Source organism: Cottoperca gobio, chromosome 14 (genome assembly GCF_900634415.1).
Source record: "Cottoperca gobio chromosome 14, fCotGob3.1, whole genome shotgun sequence".
Taxonomy (NCBI): domain Eukaryota; kingdom Metazoa; phylum Chordata; class Actinopteri; order Perciformes; family Bovichtidae; genus Cottoperca; species Cottoperca gobio.
The window spans coordinates 22,929,519-22,955,526 of NC_041368.1; the positions used below are offsets into that span (position 1 = coordinate 22,929,519).

At 41.3% G+C, this 26,008-nt stretch overlaps 1 protein-coding gene across 1 annotated transcript in view; it reads left to right on the plus strand.

The window, feature by feature from the left end:
- Positions 1-26,008, plus strand: part of cadm1a (cell adhesion molecule 1a) — a 310,203-nt gene that overhangs the window by 243,518 nt on the left and 40,677 nt on the right. Inside the window, 4 exon segments of the mRNA XM_029448212.1 lie at positions 6,384-6,536; positions 7,848-7,985; positions 14,888-15,046; positions 21,641-21,737. Of these exon segments, the coding sequence (XP_029304072.1) occupies positions 6,384-6,536; positions 7,848-7,985; positions 14,888-15,046; positions 21,641-21,737 (547 nt within the window).

Below are 26,008 nucleotides of genomic sequence, written 5' to 3' on the forward strand. Positions count from 1 at the left end.
AATATATAAAATGTGAGATATCAACATTATGCTGGACACAAGTTGTGCAGGAGGAGAACTTATTCAATCAAAAAGATAATTGTCATGAGTGAGAGTTCCCTCGGTGGATACAATGCAAAGTAACATCAGAACAGAGTTATTGGATCATCAGAGAGAGAAGAGGACTGAAGCGATGCTACATGTTCTCTGGGTTTAGCCGGTGACGGCGCTGTGATTCGGTAGCCTGGACTTCACCTAGAGTGGGGAGGAGGTTTCTCGTAAGAATGTAATTACCCCCCGCCCCACCTCATCTCAACCAATCTGACACCCAATAAAAAAACTTTGATGTGCTCCTCTCAAAAAGTAGCGGCAGCCACTAATCACAATTGATTGCAGCCACTTAGGCGAGGCGTACTCATCATCTCCTGCTCTCTCTGGATGGGAGTCATCCTCGGCTGCAGCTGGAGAAAAGAAAAACGATTCAAATGAAATTCAGAGAAAAGAATGACGATGAATCAAGAGAGGGAAAATATCAAAAATCAAGTGAATTCACTTCATGCAGTCGGAGAAGGTGAAATAGTGGGAAAAGAGCCGTTAGAGGTTTTATTGATCCCAATTCTCTTATGATTTTATTTTGGCCACAAGACTCATCCACTGTTATCTTCACCGTCTTCACATGGGGAGATCATGGCGGCGTCACACCTTTTCCTATGTTCTCTCCATTTGAATGTAACTTTTGGATAATTACTATAACTTCAAAACAGAACTGAGGAAGTAGGAGATTAACTATTGTTCATATATAGAGCATCGTCTTGCCGTATTAGCCACCAGCCATAGATTTGTGAAGACGACTCATTCTAGTGATCAGATGAGCAACTTTGCCCTTTAATGTATTTGCTATTGCATTGTAAAAAAGTGACCATGTTTTAATGTTAATAATCCATCAAATAAATGATTGAAAGTTGCAGAAGAGTCGATTTAAAGGTTCAACACAGGGACTTATCTGTGCTGAAAGGAGACTCACCAGAAGAACTTCCAAACACCGTTTGTCATTTGGTGGAACACTTGTATGTTCCTGAACAGTGACCTCTTTTAGTCGTGCCAATTAGTACGACACTGACCCTCAAAGTGTCCGTGATGAGCAGACCGCTGCTTTACACGGCAGCCCAGCCGCCATCAGTGTGTGCGAGTGTGTGCGAGTGTGTGTGTGTGTGTGTGTGTGTGGGTGAACGAGAGGCTTTGGAAACACTTTGTCCTCCTCAGGTTGAGAAGTGCAATCTTTTACGCAGTTTATTTAGTATTTCAATTGTTAAGTGCTGACTGGTAATATGAGATGGTTCCATGACTACAGGGTCTCATGCAAACATTAAAGGATGGAGTCCATCGACATGTCACCAGCTGCACAGTGCACGGTCCTCAATCTGTGAAAAATACATTCACAAGTTCAGCTAAAGCTAATATGATGCTTTATTAGTCTGAGTTAGCTAAATATATATAACTGCCAGCATGAATCTTTCCCATCGTTGTTTAGTAAGGTTTGGCACTGAAAAGACACATTTAAAAAAGAGCCTCGCTCCATTTGGCTGCTGAAAGTCCGAGCATCCTTTAAGACACCCACCCATCTCCCCATTTAATGTCATGTATACTGCACTAATGACACACCATTTTAATGCTCTGTCATTAAATGTCGACTCGACTCAAAATGTCATTTTTCCCAAGTATTCCTCCATTTGGTTGAGGAAGTGGTCACATAAACGCATAGAGTGCTCACAGAATTGAGAACAATAGGGTCCATTAAAGCTGGTATACTGTTTATCAATAACAAGTAGAGGAGAAGTTAGACTTTCATTGTGTCACCTTAAGTCTCCTTCTGTCTTATCGCTGCTTTTAAATTAGCTTCATCACTATCGGCGGTGAAAACCGACGGCTCTGTTAACGTACAGCCTTTCAGAGTTTGCACTGACTTCTCTTCCAAAGACTTGACTATCAACTAGCTTTGTCAGACATCTGTGATGTCCTTCTCATAACATCAGATATGATAGAAGAAGAGAAGAAGAACAGGGCAGAGAGAGCAGGAAGCTAAAAGTCACTCTCTTTTTTTGTCCAAAGTACACAAAGAGGAATGAAATATGCAATGTGCTCTGACGTTACGATAAAAGAACTGTCTGGTGTTGCCTCGCTCACCTTCTCTCTGCCAGTGCTGCTACTTTTTGTTTCTGAAATACACCACTGTGTTGAACTGAGTGAACCAGGCTGTTCTCCATCATCTGTCCTTGTGTCTCTTTGAAAGTACAGTATTGTTTCTCTTGAGCACGGGGAACTGTGTCCTTGCCACGGTGTCTCAGTGTTTCTTTTCAATGTGTATCAGGAGGTATTTATTCATTCAGCCCATGCTTATACCACAATGCCTTATTTAGAAGTGATACATAAGAGGATTATGAGATCTCCTACAAAAATTTTTTTAAATGGATTATATCTGATTGGCAAGGATTTTGTGAAGTTAATGGAAGGTGAGGCCATCGGAGAAAAAACAAGTGATTAGTTCTTTGTGTAGTTCTGAATCCAGTTACAGATCTTTGAATGTTTTGTTGTTAATTTGACAATTTCTGTAATATCCGGAGCTCCACCAACATCACTAACAGCTGTATCTACCGGCTGACATATCGGATCTAGGAAGGTGCCATCATCGTCTTGCATAGCTGGCATGAACCCTTCATCAAACAGTGACAGGAACAATAAGATCAACACACCTGTGCAGATTGCTGATTTACAGAGCTCTTAACTCAGCATGTTTCTTCAGTCAGTTCGTTAGCTGCTCCGAGCAACAGCTACCTTAGCTTCCACGTTGAACTGAAAATGACGTGAGTGGGACGGCTGTATCACACACTACTGCACAAATAATGATTAACATTACCAGGATTGATCCTGTTGTTGCTGCAGTAAGTGAAACACTCAAGCGCCTAAAGTGATCATTTCTAAGAATGCAGTCTGATGACATCTGGAGAGATATTTACAAACCAAATAATTGTCCTGCCATGTGAGAACAGGTAGACCTAAGTCGATCACAACATTTGTGGAGCAGTGTATCGAGCTGACTTAGTTGAGACACAAAAGCATCTTTGTCCAAGATACAGAGCCAAGCAAATAATGCATCTCTACTCAGATGATTGATGTTTCCAAATCATTTCCTTGGTTGAACTTCATGGTTTCATTACATCGCTTCACAAGTCGTGCTGGCTCGCTTGGCTTTCCCTCTGGACGCACCAAACCTCAACCGCATCTCAACATCATTTTCAATATTTAAAAAAGAGAAAAGGTGAAACACAATATATCTAATATATGTGTCAAATTGTTTGGGTAGAGCTCCAACTATAGTTGCTGATGTCAAGTAAAGTCCACAAACTGTTGATACGTTTCCCACAGGGGTCAACAGTAGGCTCTGTCTACCTTTATGCTGATGACACCATCTTTTATGTCATCTTCCGTCTCCACTTTACAATCTGTTTTTGGTGACCTTTAAACCACATGTATTCATTTAACGCTTGTTCTAGACTCCTAACAAGAGCCCACGTTCCTACACCCACCCCTGCCTTTGATGGAAATCTAATTGAAGCGGTAGTTGTAGTTCCCTTCAGAGCCTCTTTGCCTCTGAAAACGGGTTGCATGCTTTGTCAGTGCATCTGCATATAGCTGCATCAGTATATTTGAATCAGGGAGTATTTAATTCAATTAAATCATTAGGATTAGAGTCTGACCTCGCATTTTAATGAGGTCTAACAAGGCTTTTGAATGAGCTACACTAATTAGGGGCGTATTATTCATGTGCCACAATAAGGGCTTCATTGTACTTAGATAAAAGAATGTAATAGCTGCACTAATGGAAACCAACCATTTAAGTTTTTTCTGGCGATGTGAGGACCGTGTTTTGGAAAGAGATAAGCATTTGCATGAAAAATAACCCCCTTGTATGCAGCATTTTCACATTTCTTTGTTCCAACTTTTCCCAGTATGTTTGCACTTCTGAGGTGTTGGGTGTTGTGAGCAGACTTTTCCTGGCAGGATAATCAAAGACAGAGAAGAGAAACGTATGTGGAGATTAAAATATAAAAATGCTGGATGCAGATTTCTCTCCACGTTTCTTTCCTTAATGTTGTGACAAAAAAAATCCTCATCTCCAGTCAGCCTTATGGTATCACTTAAAATGTGCCTGATGTTCTTGTTTAATGATGCACAAAATCAATTGTGGTGATTAGTATTCTCGCCTCTTGCTGGCAGCCTCCCTCTCTCCCTTCTGTTTCAATCACTCTGTGTCTGTCTCTTGACATTAAAGGCAAAGACTGTATGGCCGTGCAGCAGTCTTCATTTTGTGAAATCATCGGTGAAATCATAATGTAGCCTGATGGTTTTTCTATCTATTTTTGTCCGTTTTGAGGTCTTCTGTGTAAGAAGTTTCCATGTTTAATGCTTTAAGCTTCAAGAAAAAACACAGAGCCAGAGGATGAGTACACAGATCTATACAAGGATAGTGCAGAGTGCAAAAAGCCTGGAGTTGCTGTCAATCAGAGCAGAATTTATCAGCACATCAAAGGAGGATGGAGCCAGGTACGCTTTCATCTCAACCACATGTTGTCATTCTACATTACAGCTGATAGACTGTTCTCAGGTAGATGGGCAAACAAGGTAAGGCGATATGAAAGTGACTACAGATTAGGAAGAGAGGATTTGTCCTCAACTCCGCTGTAGGCCAGCTAAAGGGCAGCCAAGGACAAAGCCTCTGTTAACACCACCGTGTTGTTAGCATGTGCTGTCTGCAGATGCTTCACATAAGGTTGTTATTGAAGTGTAAATCGTGTCTTGTGCTTTGGTTTCCTCTTATTTTCTGCACTGTGTTACATCACTTTGCTCTGTGATTGATTGTTGACTAATTACATTGAGGTATTTTTCTCTCTATAAAGCACTTTGAAGGCTTCAAGTTGTGATGCACTTCAAGCCAAATGACTATCTACCATCTTTGTGCATTAAAACGATTCAATATGTATTTTTGCACACGCACGCCTGCATTCAAAGAAAGCAGGACTGCTGAATGTCTTTTCAGTTTGTGCTAGTGATTGTATGTGGAAGTAAAACAACTCAAAGAACCTCCTGATGAATTCAAAAACAGGCAAAAGCCAACAAGCCCGTTATCATCGTCGTCGTGTTATTATAGCATTTGTCTTAATTAACCGTAATAAAAATGAATTGCCTCTTAGTTGGTTTGAAAGGTTGGTTTTGTCGCGGCGTAATGAACAGCTCTACTATGGGTACCAATGTCAGTGTTACATGCAATACATCTGTTAATCTTCATTTGGAAGTTGACGCGGTTAATTGATTGAAAAGTCATATTTTAGGCATATATGCCCAAATGTATCTTTCTTGATTGTTAAGATTTGGTGCTTTTTCTTTCTCTTATGTGTAATAACCTGAACAAGTTCTGCTTCTGAAGTTCTGGTCAGACAAAACAAGCAATTAGATTTAGAAAATAGATTATTTTTCATTATTTTATACACACGTGAGTCGTTAGTTGCAGCCCTGGATTGTGGATTTAATTTCTATTCTATATTTGTTCTATTCTAACTTGTGACAACATTGTTTGAACATCATTGATCCGATCAGAGCTCTTTATGTGGGATTAAGATTGGGGACATCATCTTCTTGTGCCAGAGCCAGAAAAACAGGAACACAGCTGCAGAAGTTGTTTTAAGTCGACTCACAGAAATAACAACTCTTAAATCGTTCATATTTCTTTTAACATCCTGCACGACTTTAATTGCTTCTCGCAGCAGAGACTCCGGCATCTGTGTTGACTGAAGATGATATAAGTGGAACGGACACGTCACCCGCTACTGATGACTCAGGGCAAAACAAACAGCCCCCCCACCCAGAACAGATCAGAAGAGAAGCACATTCAAAGTGTAATGAAATGGCAATTCAGTCTGATCTCCATGAGAGTAGTGGATGACTGAAGAAAAGTTAGAATACAATATTTTTGACTAGCTGTGTCATCGGACGTCAATCCAGTGAGCAACAAAACAAACCGAGAGGCAGAAGTGAAGATGGCGCAGCATCACAGGGAAGATGCCGGCTGTGATGGGCTCTTCTGATGTCTGCAGGTCATAGACCTCAAACACTCAATCACTGCAAAGGATCTGTCCGCAAATATTGACATGTGAAGTTTGGTTTGTCCATTTATGTTGGGCCCACTAACATTGAGGGATATCAGAAATATAAGTGTGTAGGGTTTGCTTCACCTGATGCTAGAATGTGAAGAGAAGGTGTCATTGACCGAATACTTTGAGTCGGAATGAAAAAGGATTGATATGGATTTGATGTTATTATACTTTGTATATGTGTGTTTTCTCCTCCAGCACTTAAAGACGCTCGTTTTCAGCTGGTGAACTTCTCAGACAACGAGCTGCGGGTGTCACTGTCTAATGTGTCGCTGTCAGACGAGGGTCGATATGTTTGCCAGCTCTACACGGACCCCCCACAGGAAGCCTACGCCGACATCACCGTGCTAGGTACAGCAGCAAAACACACACACACACACACACACACACACACACACACACACACACACACACACACACACACACACACACACACACACACTCACACACTCACACACTCACACACACACACAACCTATTAATCAGCATTTAGACTGGAAGTGTTGACAGCTGACTGCAGCAGGAGAATCATGTATTTCACATGTGCCTGCACATAAAGTCTTATCACAATGTCGCTGTGTGTAAACATGACAATATGCAGCAGTCAGGGTGCAAGAATGCGACACATTCATTAAAACAAGACGACACACACACACCTGTGTGATAAACAGTTCATGGCAGAGTTGACTTGTATGTGTTAGTGCTGTGCATTAGGGCTGATATCTGCACAACACACTGAAACTCATTTTTAAGATATCAATATGAATTGAATCAGTTTAATGCAATTGAATTGATCGACACACATGTTGTACTACCAGCCCGAGTGTGTACAGGAAGTATGAATGGCGTCACTAGTGTGTGTGAGATCATTGCGTCCTACATGACCCCTATAAGCGAGAGCTAATCATGTTGCATTGTTTGAAAATAATCATAATAACACTCGGCTCCCTCGGCCACCTTGTGATTGAGCTTCATCGTGTCCTCGTCACATGTTCATGAGAAGCATTTAACCCTCGTGAGAGGACGGGAGTATGCAAATGATTAACATATCATTGGGACATCAGCTGATAACTAATCAATCATCTATTTTGATTTGTTTTCTTATTATTTTTAATGTTCTATCAAACGTGTAAACATATTACTACAGGGAGCAAAGAGATATGGAAGCTAATTGCGTTTTACGACTTTGAGATGAGTAATGTTGGAGGTTTTTGTAATCAAATCAATCTCACCAGCAGCAGGTCTTACACAATACTTGACTTTGCAATTTGCAATAATAGCAAAACTTATTCTGAGTGTAACTTTATTTATTGAATTATAGCTCAGCAATATCAAACTTAATATGATGCTGCAATAGTAGTTGATAAAATATCATACGATTCATTTGTCGTGCGTTTATCATGTTTTCTTTTCGTGCATTTCTATGGACTTAACATGAAGTTTAGCACATGTTAAATATGTATTTGTATTTGTTAAATATAGTCATGCATCCCTGTGGATGTCATTCAGACGTAACTGCATTAAACAAGCCGTTTTTGGACATGTTGCATCATAGTCTCCTCTCTCAGCTCTGCTGTCGTCTCATCGTGTGGAGCTCGCGGTGCACAAGGATTATATTTCCACCCGTGTTTATAGAGTTTTTGTTTTGGTGTCCTGTCGTAGTTCCTCCAGGTAACCCCATCATCGAGGCCCGGGATGAGGTCCTGAGCGAGGGCAACGAGACAGAGATGACCTGCACTGCCATGAGCAGCAAGCCCGCCGCCACCATCAGATGGATGAAGGGAGATAAAGAGCTTCCAGGTAGGTCGACCCCCGCACACAAACACACCGGCACAATCACCAATATAGACATTTCCTCTCTTAACACAAAAACACACTTGTGTAGTTTTGGAGTCATGGTTCCTTTAACAAATATTGCCTAATCTGTCTGCTTTTTCGATCTGTTCTCCGTACAAATAACACGTCTGTGTGACACAAACACACTGTGTTCCATGAACCAGAGGAGCAGGCCCGAGTTATGTGTCACCTCTTAGAGGAAAGGAAGCTCCTGTCCCTCGCTTTAAAGATTCATCCTGCCACTTTGCTGCAATTTTCAACTTAGAAGAATCAATTAACCTGACATTCTCTTCACCTGTTAACTCGACCATAGTGAGGCGTGATAAGCAAAGGAACAGGCTGCATATGTAAGCTGGAGTCGGTTCACAAAGCCCAAAAGAGAAGCTTCTACTTAAAGATCCCCTCAAGTGTCTGACCTTGACTGTACGGAACTGTATCTGTGCAAAGTTTGTTTGTACATCTCTGCTGGGTTAGGTACGGCACAAATTAGAAACTGCTAATAAGCAAATGGACACATATGGACAGGAAAATGAGAATTGTCCTTTTTGACGAAGACAACACCAAAATTTGCTAAAACAATAAGACAACATGTCTTGAGGGGCAGCGTGTCACAGCAGCAGTGAACATCACAAGCTCAGAGAGCCATTTCAGAAATCAAGACGTGTTAGCTATATCCAAGTGGATGCCAGTGTGTTGTTACACCACAACAGCACAGGCCCCACCGGTGGGCATCAGGGGACTCTGGAGCTTGAAGCCCTTCCTGAGCATTTGCTTTTCTAGTTTGGTCTGCCTCGTCACCTGGAGCCTGGAAATGGATGAAGCTGCTATAGGTGAAAGCAATTTTGCTAGGCACAAAATGACACATTTCATAGGCTGCTTGTCATTTCATAAACACTTTGTTGAACAAAGCAGCAGAGAAAAGCATTTCTTTCTGCCTAAAAGGTCGTCATGACTTATTGTATAAAATGTTTTTGCCATGAAATGAAAATACTTCTGTGAGAAAGATCTTTTATTTCACTATTCCAATTATTTCCAAAATGCACCTGCACACAAGTTTCTGTAGGTTTGCACATTCTACCTTTAAGTGTTGCTGAATTCTAGCTTTTGCATGCAGGTGTGCTTCTGTTAAGCCCTTATGCGACGGCTGAAACATGTTTCAGGGTCAGTTTCTTTCTTCCCTTGTTCCATGAATGCTTTTGCTTTTTAAATGAAGCTCTGCCGCTACTTTAAATAGTTTCCGTTAAAGTAGTTTGGGTATGCAGCAGTGGCCAGAGCCTGTTGGCACCTTCATCAAAGGTAGATGAGCTTCAGAAGTCTGAGTAGAGCTCAGGGGTGAACAGGCCTCCTGCCAAGTGGCTCCACCTCAGCGCTCAGACAGCGAGCTTGGTAAAGACTTTGAAACAAAGGTCCTAATCAGAAGTTGTGCAGAAGGCCTTGAGCGGCTTCACCTCTACACTGCAGCACATTAAACCCTCAGTGGTCAGATCAGATCTGAGAATGTTCCAATGTGCCCAGGTCAGAGATAGTCTTAAAACTAACTGTGTGAGATCCCTCCTCTTAACACTGTCTATCTGGATCTGTGTAAAGTTACAGAGGTGTTTTCACATTCCTCTACTGAAGGGGGAGACGTCTGTGCACTTCCCTAGAATCTGAGATTCAAACGTACCCGGGGCGAGTTGGATTAGGTTGGTCCCAAATTCGAAACAACCAACAGCTGTCTGTAACGCAGATTGCCGACGATCATCGACGAACACCAGCGAAGAAACCTGAACCCTCCAGCGCAGAGCGGACTCGTCAGTACGCTCAGAGTTAGCATTAGCTTAGTGGAAGGTCTGACAGCTAACATGGAGAGAGCAGTTCTTGGATGTTAACCGGACCCTGGAGCTTCCTTCCACTATCTACCGAAGAAATCCCGCTAGATATTATTGTGTGTTTCACGACCACTAATGCTGTCAGCCTCTGACGGTTACAAGCTAACAAACAAACGATGCTAACTGCACTCCAGTGTGCGACTTTGGTGCACAACAGTCTCCTCATCTGAGTCAAACATGTATATGTCTACATCTCTCCATGTTGTCTTGGGTCCCTGGACACATGATGATCTTCCAGTCCAAGTTTTCTTTACTTTTTATGTGGGAAACATAAAGAAATCATTGGGCATAGCAGAGAACCAAAGGTAATGCTCCTGTGGTCACTGTTCACTGACGCTCCTTAATGTCTTACACAAATGAAAAAGTATCTATTGTGTCATTACAGGCAAAGTGAATGCATCTTCATTGTGCGAATGCTCCAGTGCACAGCTAAAGAAACGTTCTCACTTTAGACCTTTAACGTACAGATCCAGATCCAGATCCAGTCTGTATGTAAATAGTTTGGACACCAGAATCTCCCACAACTTACTTAATGATGTTTAAGAAATGTGTTGCAGAAAGCTGCCGGTAACACAGGAAACACGCTGACCAGTGGTGACGCAGTGACTGCTGTTAGTCACTGAAACACAGCTTCTCCTCTAAATGGGATCTTGCCAAAGTGTCTCCATCCAGCATGTTTTCATTTCTCAGACGTTGTTTGTTTTTAGTAATATTTCCATTTGCTGAGTATTAACCTGCTTTAGCTTTCAATCAAAAAGCCTTAAATGCCCCTAGACCCCACGCCCGTGCTGTTTCCTCACACTTATCGAGAACGGATTAGCATTTACACAACGGCCTCGGCACTCTTTGAAGTTGCACAATTGATCTACAATTGCATTTTGAGCGTGCTATTTGCTTTAATCAATGTTTGCCATAGGTGAAAACGTGCTGCTGACTGAAACAACCAAAACAACATTTAGAAAAATCTATTTTTTTTATCACAGCCCCTACTATCTTTGAAAGTACAACTTAACTGACACCACTGCCATTTAAAATGCAAGCTATGTAGTGAACGAAGTGAAATAATTCCACCGTCTGTTTAGTTGATTCTGCAGCGATCTTGTGAAGAAGGAAGCCGGTGTTGCTCTGGTGATGCTGCAAATGTGAACGACAAAGGAGTGCGAGGGAATGAAAGATGGAAAGACAAAGAACCGCTGAGGCTGCCAGAGTTCTGACACCAGGGCAGAATTACCTTCGGCTGTGGCTTCTTGCCTCGCAGACCTATTTCTTATTTAACTCCCCCAGAATTTAATTTAATTACCTGAAGGGATGATCAGGCTCTCTTAAATAGCATTTAAAGGTTGCAATTGTCATGCGTGCCAATGTAAATCCAACCATCTCTCCTAATATGCACAGACTCATTATCTCACCTCATCTTTTCTTTAGCTAATATCCTGTTGTTTCGTGATTTATCAACATGTGCCCGCAGCCCTGGATGTCTCCAGTTCCTACGCTTAGGCTGCAGAACAAGTCATGAGAAGAGGGAGTGGATTGTAGCAGTGCAGGATGGAGCTCTGCAGGTCATTTCATTCTGCTCTTCTAAGACCAATGAAAGGAAGACGGATATACATTTTTTTTTTTTAAAGCCAGTAGGTAGGGCATCCATCGACTGACAGGGACCAGAACAGCCATTAGCCTCAAGTCTTATGAGACAACCACCGGGTGATTTCAATTACCCCGCTCTTTCCGCCGGGGAAGAGCGGGGTAATTGAAATCACCCGGTAAAAGAATATTTTGGGCAAAGTGAAGCGATTGTAGTGTCGAGACGTATATTTTATTTAACTAGACACTACTCCCTCACCGCTCCACGTGTGGTTAAACTATAACAGTTAAAGAAGTGAGACGTAGAGGAGGACAAGAGGGCCGATGGAGATTGTATGTTAGGATCCAGAGAACAAAGTGCTTCTTGACTTTCCACTGATTTCTCTGATGTTCATCTCCACTGCTCTCCCTCCACGTTTAGTCTCTTGGAATTTATCTCAGTGCTTAACTCAGCTTGTCGTTTTCAAAGAGAGCTTTCACTAATTCGTCATCTTCGCTTTTCTACTTGTGTTTTTACTAAAGTCACATAATTGTCACCTGTTCAGATTACACAGAACTGTACCCGTGTATTTGCACCGTTTAGGAGAACAAATAGTCTGGATGCTGCTGGTGTTTGAGAGGAAGCCTGTTAGCTTTACCAGAACTACACTTCACAAGTTTCCAGCGCCCGCACGATAACTTTCTGGTGTTTTAAAAACAGCGCGCAGCAACGTTCATATTGTTTATTCCATCCGTCCATCCAGCGATCTCGTTATTGTTTATTACGAACCATAATTAAGCTTCTGGTTTCTTTACATGTCCAAAGGAGAAAACTCCAAAAAAAGTTTACGACATAATTTAGGTTCATTCCCGTGTCACTGTGTGAGTGTAAATGTGTGTACATATATATTCATGTATTATGCATATACCTTAGTGAATAGATTCAGTTTCATAATTGTTCATAATGAATGCAAAACAGCGTAACCCAATACAATTGAGCTTGATTATTAGTAGTAATAAGTATATATATTGTGATAGTTATCGACATCTAGTCCGGCACTACTGTTATTTGAAAGCAGCAGCACACACACCGTATGAACCACACACAGAGAAAGTAGTGGAGGTAGATAAGCCGGGATGTGCCGACCCGGGGAGACGATGTGATTAAATAATTAAATTGCTTTGTGGAGTGTTGCTGCATGCCGACTCTGGGCGTATCCTGGTGCAGCAGTGTGCATCACCCGAGTACGGCGCCTCCAGTGAGCGGGCTTTAATAGAAAACAACGGGCACATGTGTTTTGATGCATCGAGTGTGTTTCCCTTCAGAGCTGCATTGTTTCTACCTGCACAGATTAATATGTGATGCAGCACATTTGGAGTTCTGTCAGATGTTCATCATATGAGACTACTCCGTGGCCGCTCTGCGTGTCATGTGAAGAAACCTCGATTCAGGCGTAAATCAAATTCACCCCCCCCCCGCCCTTAGTTTCAAAATAGCACTGAGCAGTAGCATCTGTTATTTATATCATCACTGGCAGATGTGCTTCATGTGCAAATGGAGCTACAATTTAGTTTTCTTTTGTTAATGGCAAAGAGTTGGAGAAAGAGGGGCAGGAACTGAGATGGGGGCTCATTGATCATCTCACCTATTAATTACCATTTAGGGTTAATTTGACATTATTTGTACACGTCTTCTCTAGTTACTTTCCTTTTGTACAGGTTTCAAACCGGCATATACTTAATTATTAGAATGGTAATGAATTCCCAAGCTGCAAAGCAAGAAATCCAGGGACCCAGGACTTGAATAAAGATGTCTCTTCACCACTGTGTCATGCATCGCTAATAACATTTTGATTCGAGCGGACCCCTTCAGGTCCCCCTTTCAGGGGCTTTCATGAATCTGAAGCCTCTGGTGGTATTTATCCATAACAACCGGTTCCTTTCCACCGGGCACATCACACAGCTTCCAAAGAGACAGCTGTCACCACAGTGGCTGCAGGACAGGAGTGGCTACAATGTGCACGTACATATTTTACAGCTAAAATATAAACTGATTGATGCAACTTTTCCCATTAAGACAAATGTTCTCCTGTAGCAGCGTTTGTCTCCGCAGACTTTCACTTTTTATTTTTTTTGCTCCCAGTATTAGTTTTATTGATGGGACACAAACACACACAGAGTGTTAGGAAGTAGGACAAAGGGGTAAAAACAATCAATCTCTCTTTGCGACTCTGCCACGCAGCGCTGTCTGCAGCTATTCCTCTTATTTTGTTTGACTGTGATGAGGTGTCCTCTTCATTGCTTTTGAGAACATATTGTCCGTGTGATATTACAGAGCAGCCACTAATCAGAGGATGGTTACTACGCTGGCTTCGGATCTGGCAGGGCTGCATAAAATCTGGCTTTATAAAACCTAATGAGTGATTCACGGCCGCGCGGTAGCCCCTGACAGCAGGCAATTGTTAGCTGATTCACCTACTCTGACCATCTCAAGGACGACCTCCTTACTTCCACTCTACATATTCTGTAAGGTCGTCGGAAGAAAGACGTACTACTTGTCTTTATCAGGCCTTCGACTGAAAAAGTTGTTCACAAAGTACCAAGGATGCACGACATGAAGGTTCAGTACAAGACTTCAGTGTGGAAAACTAACTGGAAATCAATGGAGCCCTGAAGGAGGAAGCCAACCAACCAAGTCCCTCAAGTGATTAAGACACCAAGACATTTGATTAATTTGAGATTTTAAATTGCCTGTAGGTGTGAATAGTTGTTTGTTTGTGTCAATGCTGTGACGGCCTGTCCGGGGTGTCCCCCACCTGTCCCACTGTGGAGAGGCTCCGATCCCCTGCTACCTTGCAAAGGATAAGTCACCATGGATGGATAGAGATACAAGAAAAGCCTCCGTGTTTTTCAACGCTCAGTTCTTCCTCAAATCAAGACGTACACGAGGCGAAGGATGACAAACTGCATCCAAAGGTTTGGCTTGTTTTTGCAGCAGGCTAAGCAAAAAAGACAAAGCGTCCATCGTGGAGCTCCTCCTACGCCATCTCTCTTCATGTGAGGGATTCATTCCATCCACACCTGAGGGCCGGTCACACCTGGCATTTAAAACGAAAAAAATCTTAGTCAAACTCGATTCATTCTATCGACTCATCATCATTCAGTGGGATCGTTGCAAAAGGTGAAGTAAATTCTTAAAGAGTTCGGCTTTAAGGAACTGAGCCAGACGTACCGCTCGGGACGCTTGAGAAGAAGTCTTGTGTTCGCCATCTTGTTCTTTTGGTCAGTGCACGACCGGTTTGTGACCAGTGGGTGAAGGTTGAAGCACTCTGGTTCAACGTCTTCACGGCAGTTATGTGGTTAAAATCTAACCAGCTTTTCTTTGTGAGGTTCATTCATATTTGAACTGTGTTTCTGTGTTCGTGTCTCCCACAGGCAAGCCCAAAGTGGAGCTGACCTACGACAAGATGTACACCGTGACCAGCCGGCTGACGTTCACCGTCAGCAAGGAGGACGATGGTGTACCGGTGGCGTGCATCGTTGACCACCCTGCAGTGAAGGACTTCCTTGCACAGAAATACCTGGAGGTTCAGTGTAAGTACTTCTGCTCAGTAATAAATTAGAAGTGGGCATGGATATTTTAAGCTGCCATATGCAAGTTTCTTTTTTCCAAGTGTCTCATCAGCTTAACTCAGAAACTTGGACTGTAATAGAGTAGAGTGTTCCATCCCCGCTAATTAAATGGCATAAATTTGCTACTTCCTCCCAACTAAAACTTTGCTGTATGACATGTGTGGCAGTGTCATTGAAGGGAAATCTCCATGCACAGGTTATAAAAGGAGAAAATTGGACTGCAACAGTGCAGACTGTTCCATCTCCACTAATTAAATGACATCAATTTACCACTCCCCCCCCCCCCCCCCCCCCCCACTAAAATTCCTGTGCTTGGCAATGTCATTAGAGCGAAACTATCTGAGTGCATTGTGAATAAAAGGTGGTGGATAAAGTGTAGATAAAGATGCATATTTACTTCATTATAATAATGTGTCTGGTTACCTTTTCACCTCTGTCAAAAAAAAGTTTTTTAACATTTGTTATCGTTGTGTTGCCGTTGACTTCATATTACAAGATATCTTTCTGTTGTGTTTATATTAACATATACATATTCACAGTATTTCCTGGTATTGTGGGGCCACAGATATGTTAAAGCAGCACAATGCAGCTTGAGTTTAAATGTTAAAATCCTGGAGCCATGAATAATGGAAGCACACCGCACACAAACACGTTGTACTGGTAGTCGGTGCAAAACCGTGAGCCACTGGTTATTTCCTGCTTTTTAAATAGTTTGTTTCTGCAGCCAAAATGTTTTGGACTCTAACTCTGCACAAGATGCAGAGAACGACGAGGAAGGTCAAGAGCTCTTGCGTACGCACAAGGGAAGGAATTAAAAATGTTTGTGAAGTCGTGTGCTTCCAACTCTCCCAGAATCATCGCTGAGTGGATGCAGATGTGCACCTTCATCAAGTGTTTACATATGAACACCTTCGTCTACTTTGTAATTCTCTCCATGAAAAGAAAGGAAGACGTGCAATTTCACCAAGTGTATATCGAAATGTCAAAGTCCTCCAAAAACACACAGCTGTGAATATTTATAGCAGCCAAAATGTATTTAATATATCACACATGCCACAGACCATAATCAGTAATGATATCTCACACTGTAATGAAATGTCAAAGTGAAATAGAGTACAAACTAATAATGTGTATAGGGTAAAGAATAAGATCACAGAGAAATGAAATGTCAAATGTAAAACACCACAGCAGACGAAACAAACACGTTTGATGAAAAACAGTGTTTTGCAAATGTGACAGATTATAAGTAAAGCAGGTGTTTAGAACGCAACAAGAATAAAGAAAACTCCCAAAACAAATACACGAAAGACGCTTAATTAAATGACTGAGTATGAGATGTGTGTGAGCATCTGTTCCCAGAAGAGAAAATAAGTAATCCCAGGCAAATTCTTCACAAACCAAGAAGAAGAAACAAAATCCAGCCCTTAATGGAGGTCAGAGGTCAAGTTTTTATAGCTACGACTGCTTCCTGTTACAATAGAAAGTAATTACTGTGCATCACACACAGGTATTTGCAGCATCTTATTAGTTGGACATATTAAAACATATATGCATACCATGCTTACCATAACATTGGAAACTCGCTCCTCCAGCAAGTAATTAAATACCAGGCGTTTGTAAGTGGAGCCTAAGATCTTTTCATTGATTATGTACATAGAATTTATGTATTTTATGCCTCTGTAACCTTATGTATTAGCCTCTGGCATGTCCTAGCATTCTATTTAAAAATAAATAAAAACTCTTCTGTAGCTATCTGACCTTTCCCTGGGAGAGTGAGAAGAGGAGATCAGCTCATCTACAGAGGCAGCGTGGCATTTTGTTGGCCTCTGATAACAGGGAGCTCACATGGACCGCCCGGCTCAGCGGCTCAAAATGCTTCATGCAGGAGCTGCTGCTGTCATGCTCTGTGCATACTGTAATGGGCAACACACAGGAACAGTCAGTCCTGCACGGCACCTTCTCTTTGATAGCTCTGCTACTCAGTTTAATATTGCATTTGGAGCGTGTTGACTGGAGAGTATTACGGTTTGTGTGCGACATGATCGAGACCAAGTGGGGGACTTCAAAACTTTGTCGTCTGGTCTATTTTCTGGGTCCGTTAAAAATAAAAAAGAGTAAGATTTCAGATAGTTTGAAGTGTACTAATCGAACACTAGGGGTGTAATTTGTATAATGTCCACAGTTCAGTGTGTAGCTCAGTTTTGGGAACATTTTCAGGACAGAAGATAAAACCAGTGGATCATTCCTGGACCACTGCAGCTTGTGTTCGTTGGGAGAAAGCACAACGAGGTGATTGGTCAAGAACACAGAAACTTTACCATATTTCAAGCCTTCTCTCGCTGCATCTGTGTGATGCTGTCCAAATGGTTTATTTAGTGAATGCCATGTTTTGTTTTGTGTATTTCTTCCAGGCTATTCCAGCTCTTGTTTTTCATTTGTGTTCACTATATATGTTATTCACCCAGAGGCTAACTCTACTAGCATGGTTTAGCTAACACACAACAACTGTTAAGGCTGCCAAAGCTGCAAGGGTGGAACGCTCACACTTAATTATTTATGTTCTGCACATTCGAAGACATGGACCTAATTAGAGTGGATTAAGCTAATTCAGACCGCAAATATTCGTTTTTTTATGTCGTAGCAAAGCCACTGTCATGTCCTGTAGTAAGAGATGCCTTGTAAACGTCAGGACCCATGTATCAAAACGTACTTTGCTATTACTACGCATTTTATATCATACAGATAGACGAGGGGATTTACATTTCAATCACTCACTGTGTGGGCAATTTGTGAGTGGAATGAAGTGCATTTGGTAGTAGGAAACAGCTAAAAAAGGTCATTGTCAGGGGATCGCGTAATTAAATAAGCCTGTAATGTTTATGTGTATAAGCAAAGCAAGCTGTTTTGCTCCGTAGCCTAGTTGGTTTTCCCTTAAGGTCAGCCGGCTGCGGAGAGATGGATAGTGCCGTCTTGAGTGCTCATGAGGTGAGGCGCACAATAAAGCAAATAATTCAGTTAGCATAATGATAACGGCCTTCTTGCATACTGTAGACACTATTTCATTTCCACTGAAGTGGCGGTATCCAGAGCTGGCTGTGCAATGTGTGTTTTTTCCATCAAGCAGAGACAAGAAAGCTCCGACATAACTACTTGAGGCTATCAAAACAACTTACAGATGCCCAGCGTCCTTCATGTTTATAGCTCCACGATGACAAGGTCAGTTGTGAGTGAAGAAAAAAAAGTTGCAGGATGCCATGTAGTGCCTGGAGTGGAAACAAAACCAAAGGGTTGCTGTCTAAACCCGTACATGCCCACTGAGCAGAATACTTGGCTTTTTGCCCATCTGCTGTCCATCATCAAGACTGAGAGCCGGCAACTGACAGGGTGTGATTTAGACAGATGGATGGCCAGACACGTGTTGTTTGTTGCCGAGAAGGTCAGACAGCAGTGTGAAACTTTACAGCCGCCTTTGAAATCATAACTCAGGCCCTCTGTCTACAGGCTGATTAAAAATGCAAGCACCAAACTGTGCATTTAGGCTATAAAATTGGGGAAAGCACAAGGACAATTTACATAACAATCAGAGAGCTGTAATTACAGCATTGTGACTCAGCAATCAGTCGGGAGTGAGATGACTCAACTCTCAAGGTATTTATCTACAGCAACTAATGTAGGGAAACTTCAACAAAAACATTTTGGAGTAAACAAGCTTTAGGGCAAACTGCGCCGAAGCTATTAATATATTTACAAAAATGGTGGCCATCATTTCAGACGGAACTGCTGGTGAAGCGAATCTTGCTTTTGATAGAGGGGTACAACACACACTTTACACATGCACATTAAAGACATTTCAATGAATGATATTCATCACAATTAATAAAAATGATTAGTTAATATGAAACTGTAGATCTCCCAAACACTGATACGTTTGGTTTAGATTGCTACTTCCTTTCCTCATTCGTGATTTTATTCTAGTGGGATATTAGAACAGTGCTACACCTCACGCCACTGTCACCATGTGACCATTATGTATGTGGTTCTGGTATTAGCAAGTCTGGTTATTAACAGATATTAATGATTATTAATATTAATACAACTATTAATATTCATACAATTATAAAATAGGGGTTGGTAATAACCGGCTCTACAATGAAGTAGGTGGATTATCTCAAAAAGACATTAAAATGGCTATCAAAAGGAATTATTAATTATCAAAATAATTACTAATTATTATATTTAATAAAAGTATTAATTCATTAGTAAGACCTAATTTACATTAAGCCTCCTCCTCATCAGAAGCTCCGAGTCAGAGGAAGATGATAACCAGTTAATGTAGTCTCAAAATATACCACACGATTAATTAGGAAATCTGATTATTCATTAAATTAATAACCATAAACGCAATGACCATATCGATATATAGTAAGTTGAAGGAGTTTGCCATTATTTGATAGTAGAAGTTGGCAATACTCACTCTTGTACAACATTAAACAAACCAACATGTAAATTCCAAAAAGCATTTATTAGGAAGATAATAAATGTCAAAACACACAATGTCTAATACTAAACAATCAAAAGGGAATATGTACACAAATGTGAGCGTGTGTGTAGGAAGAGAGTGTGTGGGTGCGTGCGCCTGTCCGGGGCCCGCCAGGAAGAATGTGTGCAGTCCTGTGACCGTGTATGTGTTCTGCGTACGCGTTCACAAACGTGTGTAGAACAAAAGGGACATATACAGCAGGAGTTTTGAGTCCTTATCTCTATGAGTGTCGGACAAATTCACAAATGATTGTGAGATCGTAACCTGTATGATAATGGAGCCGGGTTAAGAAGATGTTAGTGTGCATGCGACTGTCTGTGTACAATACTAACACGTCACCTGGTGAAACAACCTCTGGTTACCATCAGCTCAATACAACAGATTACACAATACAGCTCAGTGAATCAACACATGTAGAAACATCTACAACAGTATAGCAGTTCTGTGCTTACTTAGCTGTGTAAAGTTAATGTATACTAAAAAACATACTATGCCCAGTGGAGGTTCATGAATACAAAGGCTACTTAGCTCTCAGCTGTTAGCTTAGCTGGAGAATCCTTTGAGATGAAGGGAAGCAGCGTGGTGTCTTTGTTCAGGCGGCGTGCTGCCGGTCGAGGATCCCAACAATATTTAAAAGGTGTAAATCAGAGTTTTGTTGCACTTTTTGTTTCTGTTTTACGTTCTGTACATGATGGCACTGAATTCAATCCCTTACCCAGATGATAGATTGAATAAAACATTCCATTTTTGTCCAGAATAAAGGATCATCTCTCACACCAAGATGAGAAAAGGCTTTGATAACACCAGCAACAGTCAAGGGAATGAGAACAATAGGAACTCCATGGTTGCAAAGAATTGCACAGTAGCAACTGTCAAAGCACCCCACTGATTGTCAAAACAACATTCTTACATTTTCTTTCCAGCTGCTTCAGCTCGTCAACAGTTTCTTTTGTTTTGTGTAGGACATTTATCAGGTAACGGCTTTAGACATACTTGGGGATACTTGTGGGTCTGCACTGCACCACATCTATTATTCTCCAAAGCTTTGGCTTGTGTTTTGGTGTTGGGGTGATTTAAAATTCCATCAATATTATACCCAAGGTAGACCCTACGCTGCTGAAGAATGATTTGATGCAACGGAAGAGCAGGATGAGGCTAAGGCAGCAGTAGTAGGTAGATGTAAAGGAAAAACACCGTGATTGTATTTTGTTGTTAACATCATGTCAAGTCAAATCAATCCAGACCAAGCAAAGTCTGTGTAGCATGTAGCTCAATTTGCAATAAAAGTAAAGTTCCCTTTCAGGAACCTGACCTGACATGCTCCTTCACTTCAACAATGCTTATTGTGTTTATTCCTTACAGCTATAGGAACTATTTCTGTGCACTGTGTGTTCTGTGTGGAACAAATGGTTAAAAGCACTGATGGAAAAGCAAATACCTGATTACAATAGTATAGTCGTATAGATATGATTGTATCAGCTAAGTAATAATGTGAGGAGTCAGGTTATTATATCTGTGTTATACACCTCTATGAATATGATTGGATGCTGCTAGTCAGCAGGTAGCCTGATGGAGATGGAGAAGCGTTAGATGAAGCCAATCAGCTAATGAGTCGCCCAACTTCAGCGCCGTGTCTGAACAGCAGTGTCTAATCTCACTCCTGATGTGACATGAATCCATACCGTTGGTTTCTGAGGATGCGTCGAGACAAACACTTTGGGAAAGTTTGGTAATTTGAAGTTCTACCGCTGAACACAAATCACAATGCAGAGTCGTGGCCGTAAAAGGAGACGAGGTTGTTTTATATTTATATCATATTTTCTAGTGTAAACAGTGAATGTTATTCCCCACACTCCTCATTTGGTTGCTGAAGTCTACCTTCATGTTTATGAACAACATGACTGCAAATAGGAATCAATCAGAAAGAACAAAGTTGATGCAAAGTGAAGATAGATAAGGCATTGCCTGTTATGTTGTGCCAACATTTAATTCTCTGTCTCTCTCTTTACTTTCAGACAAACCGGAGGTAAAGATCGTGGTAGAATTTCCTCAGGGTCTAACAAGGGAAGGAGAGAACCTGGAACTGACGTGTCAGGCCAAAGGCAAACCCCAGTACGACTCTCTCTCACACACACACACACACACACACACACACACACACACACACACACACACACTTTCACTAATTAAAAAGGTGCCATGGGTAGTGAAAGAACATTTATTTATTCATTCAAATACCTTCACTCCTCCGTGTGTGCATGCGCGTGTCTTCTCGCAGTGGTATGTAGAACTGTCTTGCAGATGGGAAGAGAACCTTTGAGTGAGAGTGACCTTAAATGAGGATGTAAACATGGATAACTCACAATTCCAGCAATCAATCTAACATAAAAATAGAAAACCATTAACCTTCTACCGCCCACACAGTTCTGCTGCACGTGGAACATAAACGTAAATTAATGTTATTTCACTGGATTTAATCTTTTTAGTTATTTACTTAATAAGAAAAAATGCAAACTGAGAAATGGTTGTTGGAGGGAGGTGTGAGGGGCAAGACCGATTTCAGTGTTGTTGAATTAGCAATGAAAGTGCTTTAGGAATGTGAAATGTGTCTGTGGGGAAGAAGAAGAAGTTGGTGCATGAGTAGAGGAAGGTTGTATTCACTGGCTGGAGAGGGTTGCCTTGATACAAGTAGCTGTCGCAGAGGAGAGAACTGTAACTAAGGCAGTCTTGTCTTTACAGAAAGACCAGAGGCGATTCTAAATGACCATTCCTGGGAACATTACACGGAAGTGAATGGCTGCTATTTTCTTACTCAGGAATCTCGAGGGGAAAATTGAAAGTGCACAGTAATTATGAAACACATCAGAATTACTGTGATATTTTGAGCAGGTGTTTAATTACCACTCCTTTAAAGGTGCGGGAGAGAGCCAAAAGGGGCATTAATGACAGTGAGCTGGGTCCCGATATCTCGCAGGAGGATTTTTATCGGGAACAGTAGGCTGAACAGGGAGGATGTTATTTTTAGTGATGAGTGCTAATTTTCTCACGCTATCTAGAGACATTGTGTGAGACTGAGAGACTATGTTGATGGACTCCAGGCACTGGATGTGCAGACATGAAGTCAGTTTTGTGATTCTAGGTAAAATATTGTTTGTGCTCTGAGCCGAGCACAAAAAAACAATCTCCAAGTCATTTTGCTCCAATGACAAAACTGAACTTACAGCGACCTCAGTATCAGTGTTAATCTGTTCTGGGACATGTCTGGCCTCAGCATCAGAACGCTCGTTTGACAGTCATTAGGCTATTATTCCACATGTATTATCTCTAAACCAGGGTGTTGTTTTGTTTAGATGACAGGTATTTGTGATATGAGATGTAATGGAGTGCAAATGAAGCCATTAGAGCACTCGGGCGTGAGTAAAAGAAAGAGAGCATCAGGCAGGAGACCCGCCGAACTATCCAAACATCAGTGCAGTCGGTGCTGTTGGTATCAATCATATTAGTTTGTTGACAAAGCAGTTCAAATTTGAACAGAACAAAATAATCATCAGATGAGACTGGAGCATCAGTGATGTGACCAACGGGTGGGCGTGGCTTTGCAGAGGGTGTTTCATGGCCAAGTCAATTGATAAATGATAAACCATTAAAGGAAGATAGGGTTACCACATTAATAACACATGTTCATCAAACTCTCATCTGTAGGCTTGAAAGATGCATCTGAAAAGTTTGCAATTAGATTTTTGACAGAGGAAGAAAACTTGTGTAAGCTAATTGATTTTAAGGGTAAAAAAACATCCATTGAAACTCTTCAAACCTTTCATAGTTTGCTGTTTTACTCTTGAGTAATGTTGGCAAGCAACAGACATAAACATGTAATTGTGTCGTGGATGGAGGATCATTATGGGTGGAGTCACAGGCCGTGCAGTAAAGGGTCAGTTCTGAGCTTTGCTGCTCCGGGAGGATTATTCAGGACTTTGATTTAGCCTTAAACTTGACCCAAATTCAAACCTAACCTGAAATGTAATCTTAACCATAAATCAAAGTTAGGATCAATCAAAGTTCTGAGTCTAGAACTCTGTCTGATTCCCTGAAGGGTAGAAGTACAAGAACACACACATCGGACCCAACACTATGTACTTCAGACTGCCTCCAGCCCCCCCGAAGTTATCATACTTGGCATAGAGACAAGCTCACTACCCGTATTCATTTTATAAAGATGAAAATACAATCAATACAGTGAGCCGGGAATTGGAAGTCATTTTCATTAGAGCTGCTGAGAGTTGTGCAGTCATTACCAGCAGATAGCACAAGGGGCCCAGGCTGCAGGCAGCCATTTGTATTCTAGACGCCTGCCCTTCCTCTCTCCTTGCAGCCTCATCTTACCACTTTCGTCTATCTCTGTCTATCTTCCTGCTCTGGATTCATTTTTCCCCTTCTCACAACATCCCATCCACCTATAGAAGCATTTTTTGTAGGTCATGTCTCTCACGCCATTATATATATATATATATATATATATATATAATTTATTTACATTTCCATTCATGTGGAGAGCACTTGTAATAGACACAGCACTCTCTTTCAAGCTGTCAACAAGAGGCATTCAAAGCACTTGTGGTTTGTTTGTTTTTGCTATTCAGCTCCAACTTCTATTTCATATTTTCTTTTCCTGGATTTTTCACATCATCTTATTTTCCCCTCTCCTTTTTGCGTGCTCCCTCCTCACCAAATGTTTTCTAATGGAGGGAAACAAGTTAAAACAGCACAACAAAATGCAACAAGAGAGACCATCAGCACACGCTCAGGGGAAATAACAGTAGCTGGCAGTGGCCATTGGAAGATGCAGCAGCAAAATAGAGTTTTTGTCTTCTTTATTTCTTCTTTTCACCCTCTGTGGCTTAGAGCGCTCTGAGCTCATTGTCATAAAAATGGAATCTGTCACCCTGTTATAAACCTCAGTCAAGATAGGAAAGAGAACAAATACAGACGCTTGGTAGGCGCCCACCTACACAGCAACAGTCATAAGTATACGAGCGTGGAAAGCATGCAATTTGAGAACAAAGCTGATACACAGTTATTGTTGCTTTTAGCTGTACACAAAGGCAGGAATGTAATTTTAATATGCCTTGTTTTGTATGTCCTAACTCTCTTTGATGAGCCTTTTTTCTAGTGAAACGTTGCTTGAAAATCTGTTAAAAGCAGCTATAGTTGTTTATCTTAAGGATAGATGATAGTCTTTGGAGAATTGTTAACACAAGGTGGGAAAAGAAGTGTTGTCATGTAGTGAACCCTCAAATACATTCGCACCATATTAGGGAAATTAGGGGGAAACATTTCAGGTAGTTTATAATACAGTACTGATAGAGAGAGAGAACTCTTCTCGTTCTGGTTCAAGGATGCTCCAACATCACAAGATTTGAGTCGTTTGCCAAAACATATTATTTTAGCAGAAAAACAGAAATACTCTGATAAACAACAAGCGAACATGATGACTTTGTGACAAGGGCAATATAAATGTGATATGTTCTCACAAAGGTATATATTGATATTAAAAGTAGACAAAGGAACAAAAGGTGGTGGATGAAACACTGCTGGCTGCAACAGGAGACAGAGGGAGCGTGGGCGGGGCCAGAGAGAGCTTTTAAAGGCCAAACAACAGATGCCAGAGATCAGCTACTGATCGCAGGAGGCATGCAGATCACCTGCGAGATACAGAGTAGGAGTTTGGACATAACACAATTATGGTGAAGCATTGTTTTTTTTTTTGTATACATTCACAGAAGACCATTTTCCATTGAAATTAAGTGTTAAGCCTCTGCAAGGTGAAGTTCATCGTGTACTGAAAATAATTCAACACTTGACTTGTCCATGACAGGTTTTTACAAAAAGCATTGGCGAAATGTCGAAGCAATCTTCTATTGATGTTGATGGAGTTCAGAGGATGAATCCTTAATTTCCGCTTGTTCGAAAAAGTTGCTTATCAAGACATTTCCAGAACATATAGGACCTTTGATGTCCTAGGTTACATTGTCAACCTCATAAACAACTATTAGCCCAAATGCATCAACAGTTGTTATGGATGTTCACAGACCTAACAGGGTTGATGGGCGTAGTAGATCTGTTGCAGGTGATGGCAAATGACTTGGAAAATTCTTGAGCAAGTAAAAAGCTACAAATATTTGACGGTAGCAAGACTTAAAATAGGAATGAATGAATGTCTTTTCAGAAACATTAGCTTAGCTTTCGCTAGTGCCACACTTATGATACAATTTCTTTGCACACAAGATATTGCATGATGTAATTAGTGTCAAAAGACGTGACGTGCTGAAGACATCCAGGTTTCCCAAAAAAAAAATTAAACTCTTAAATGTGGCAATGCCATT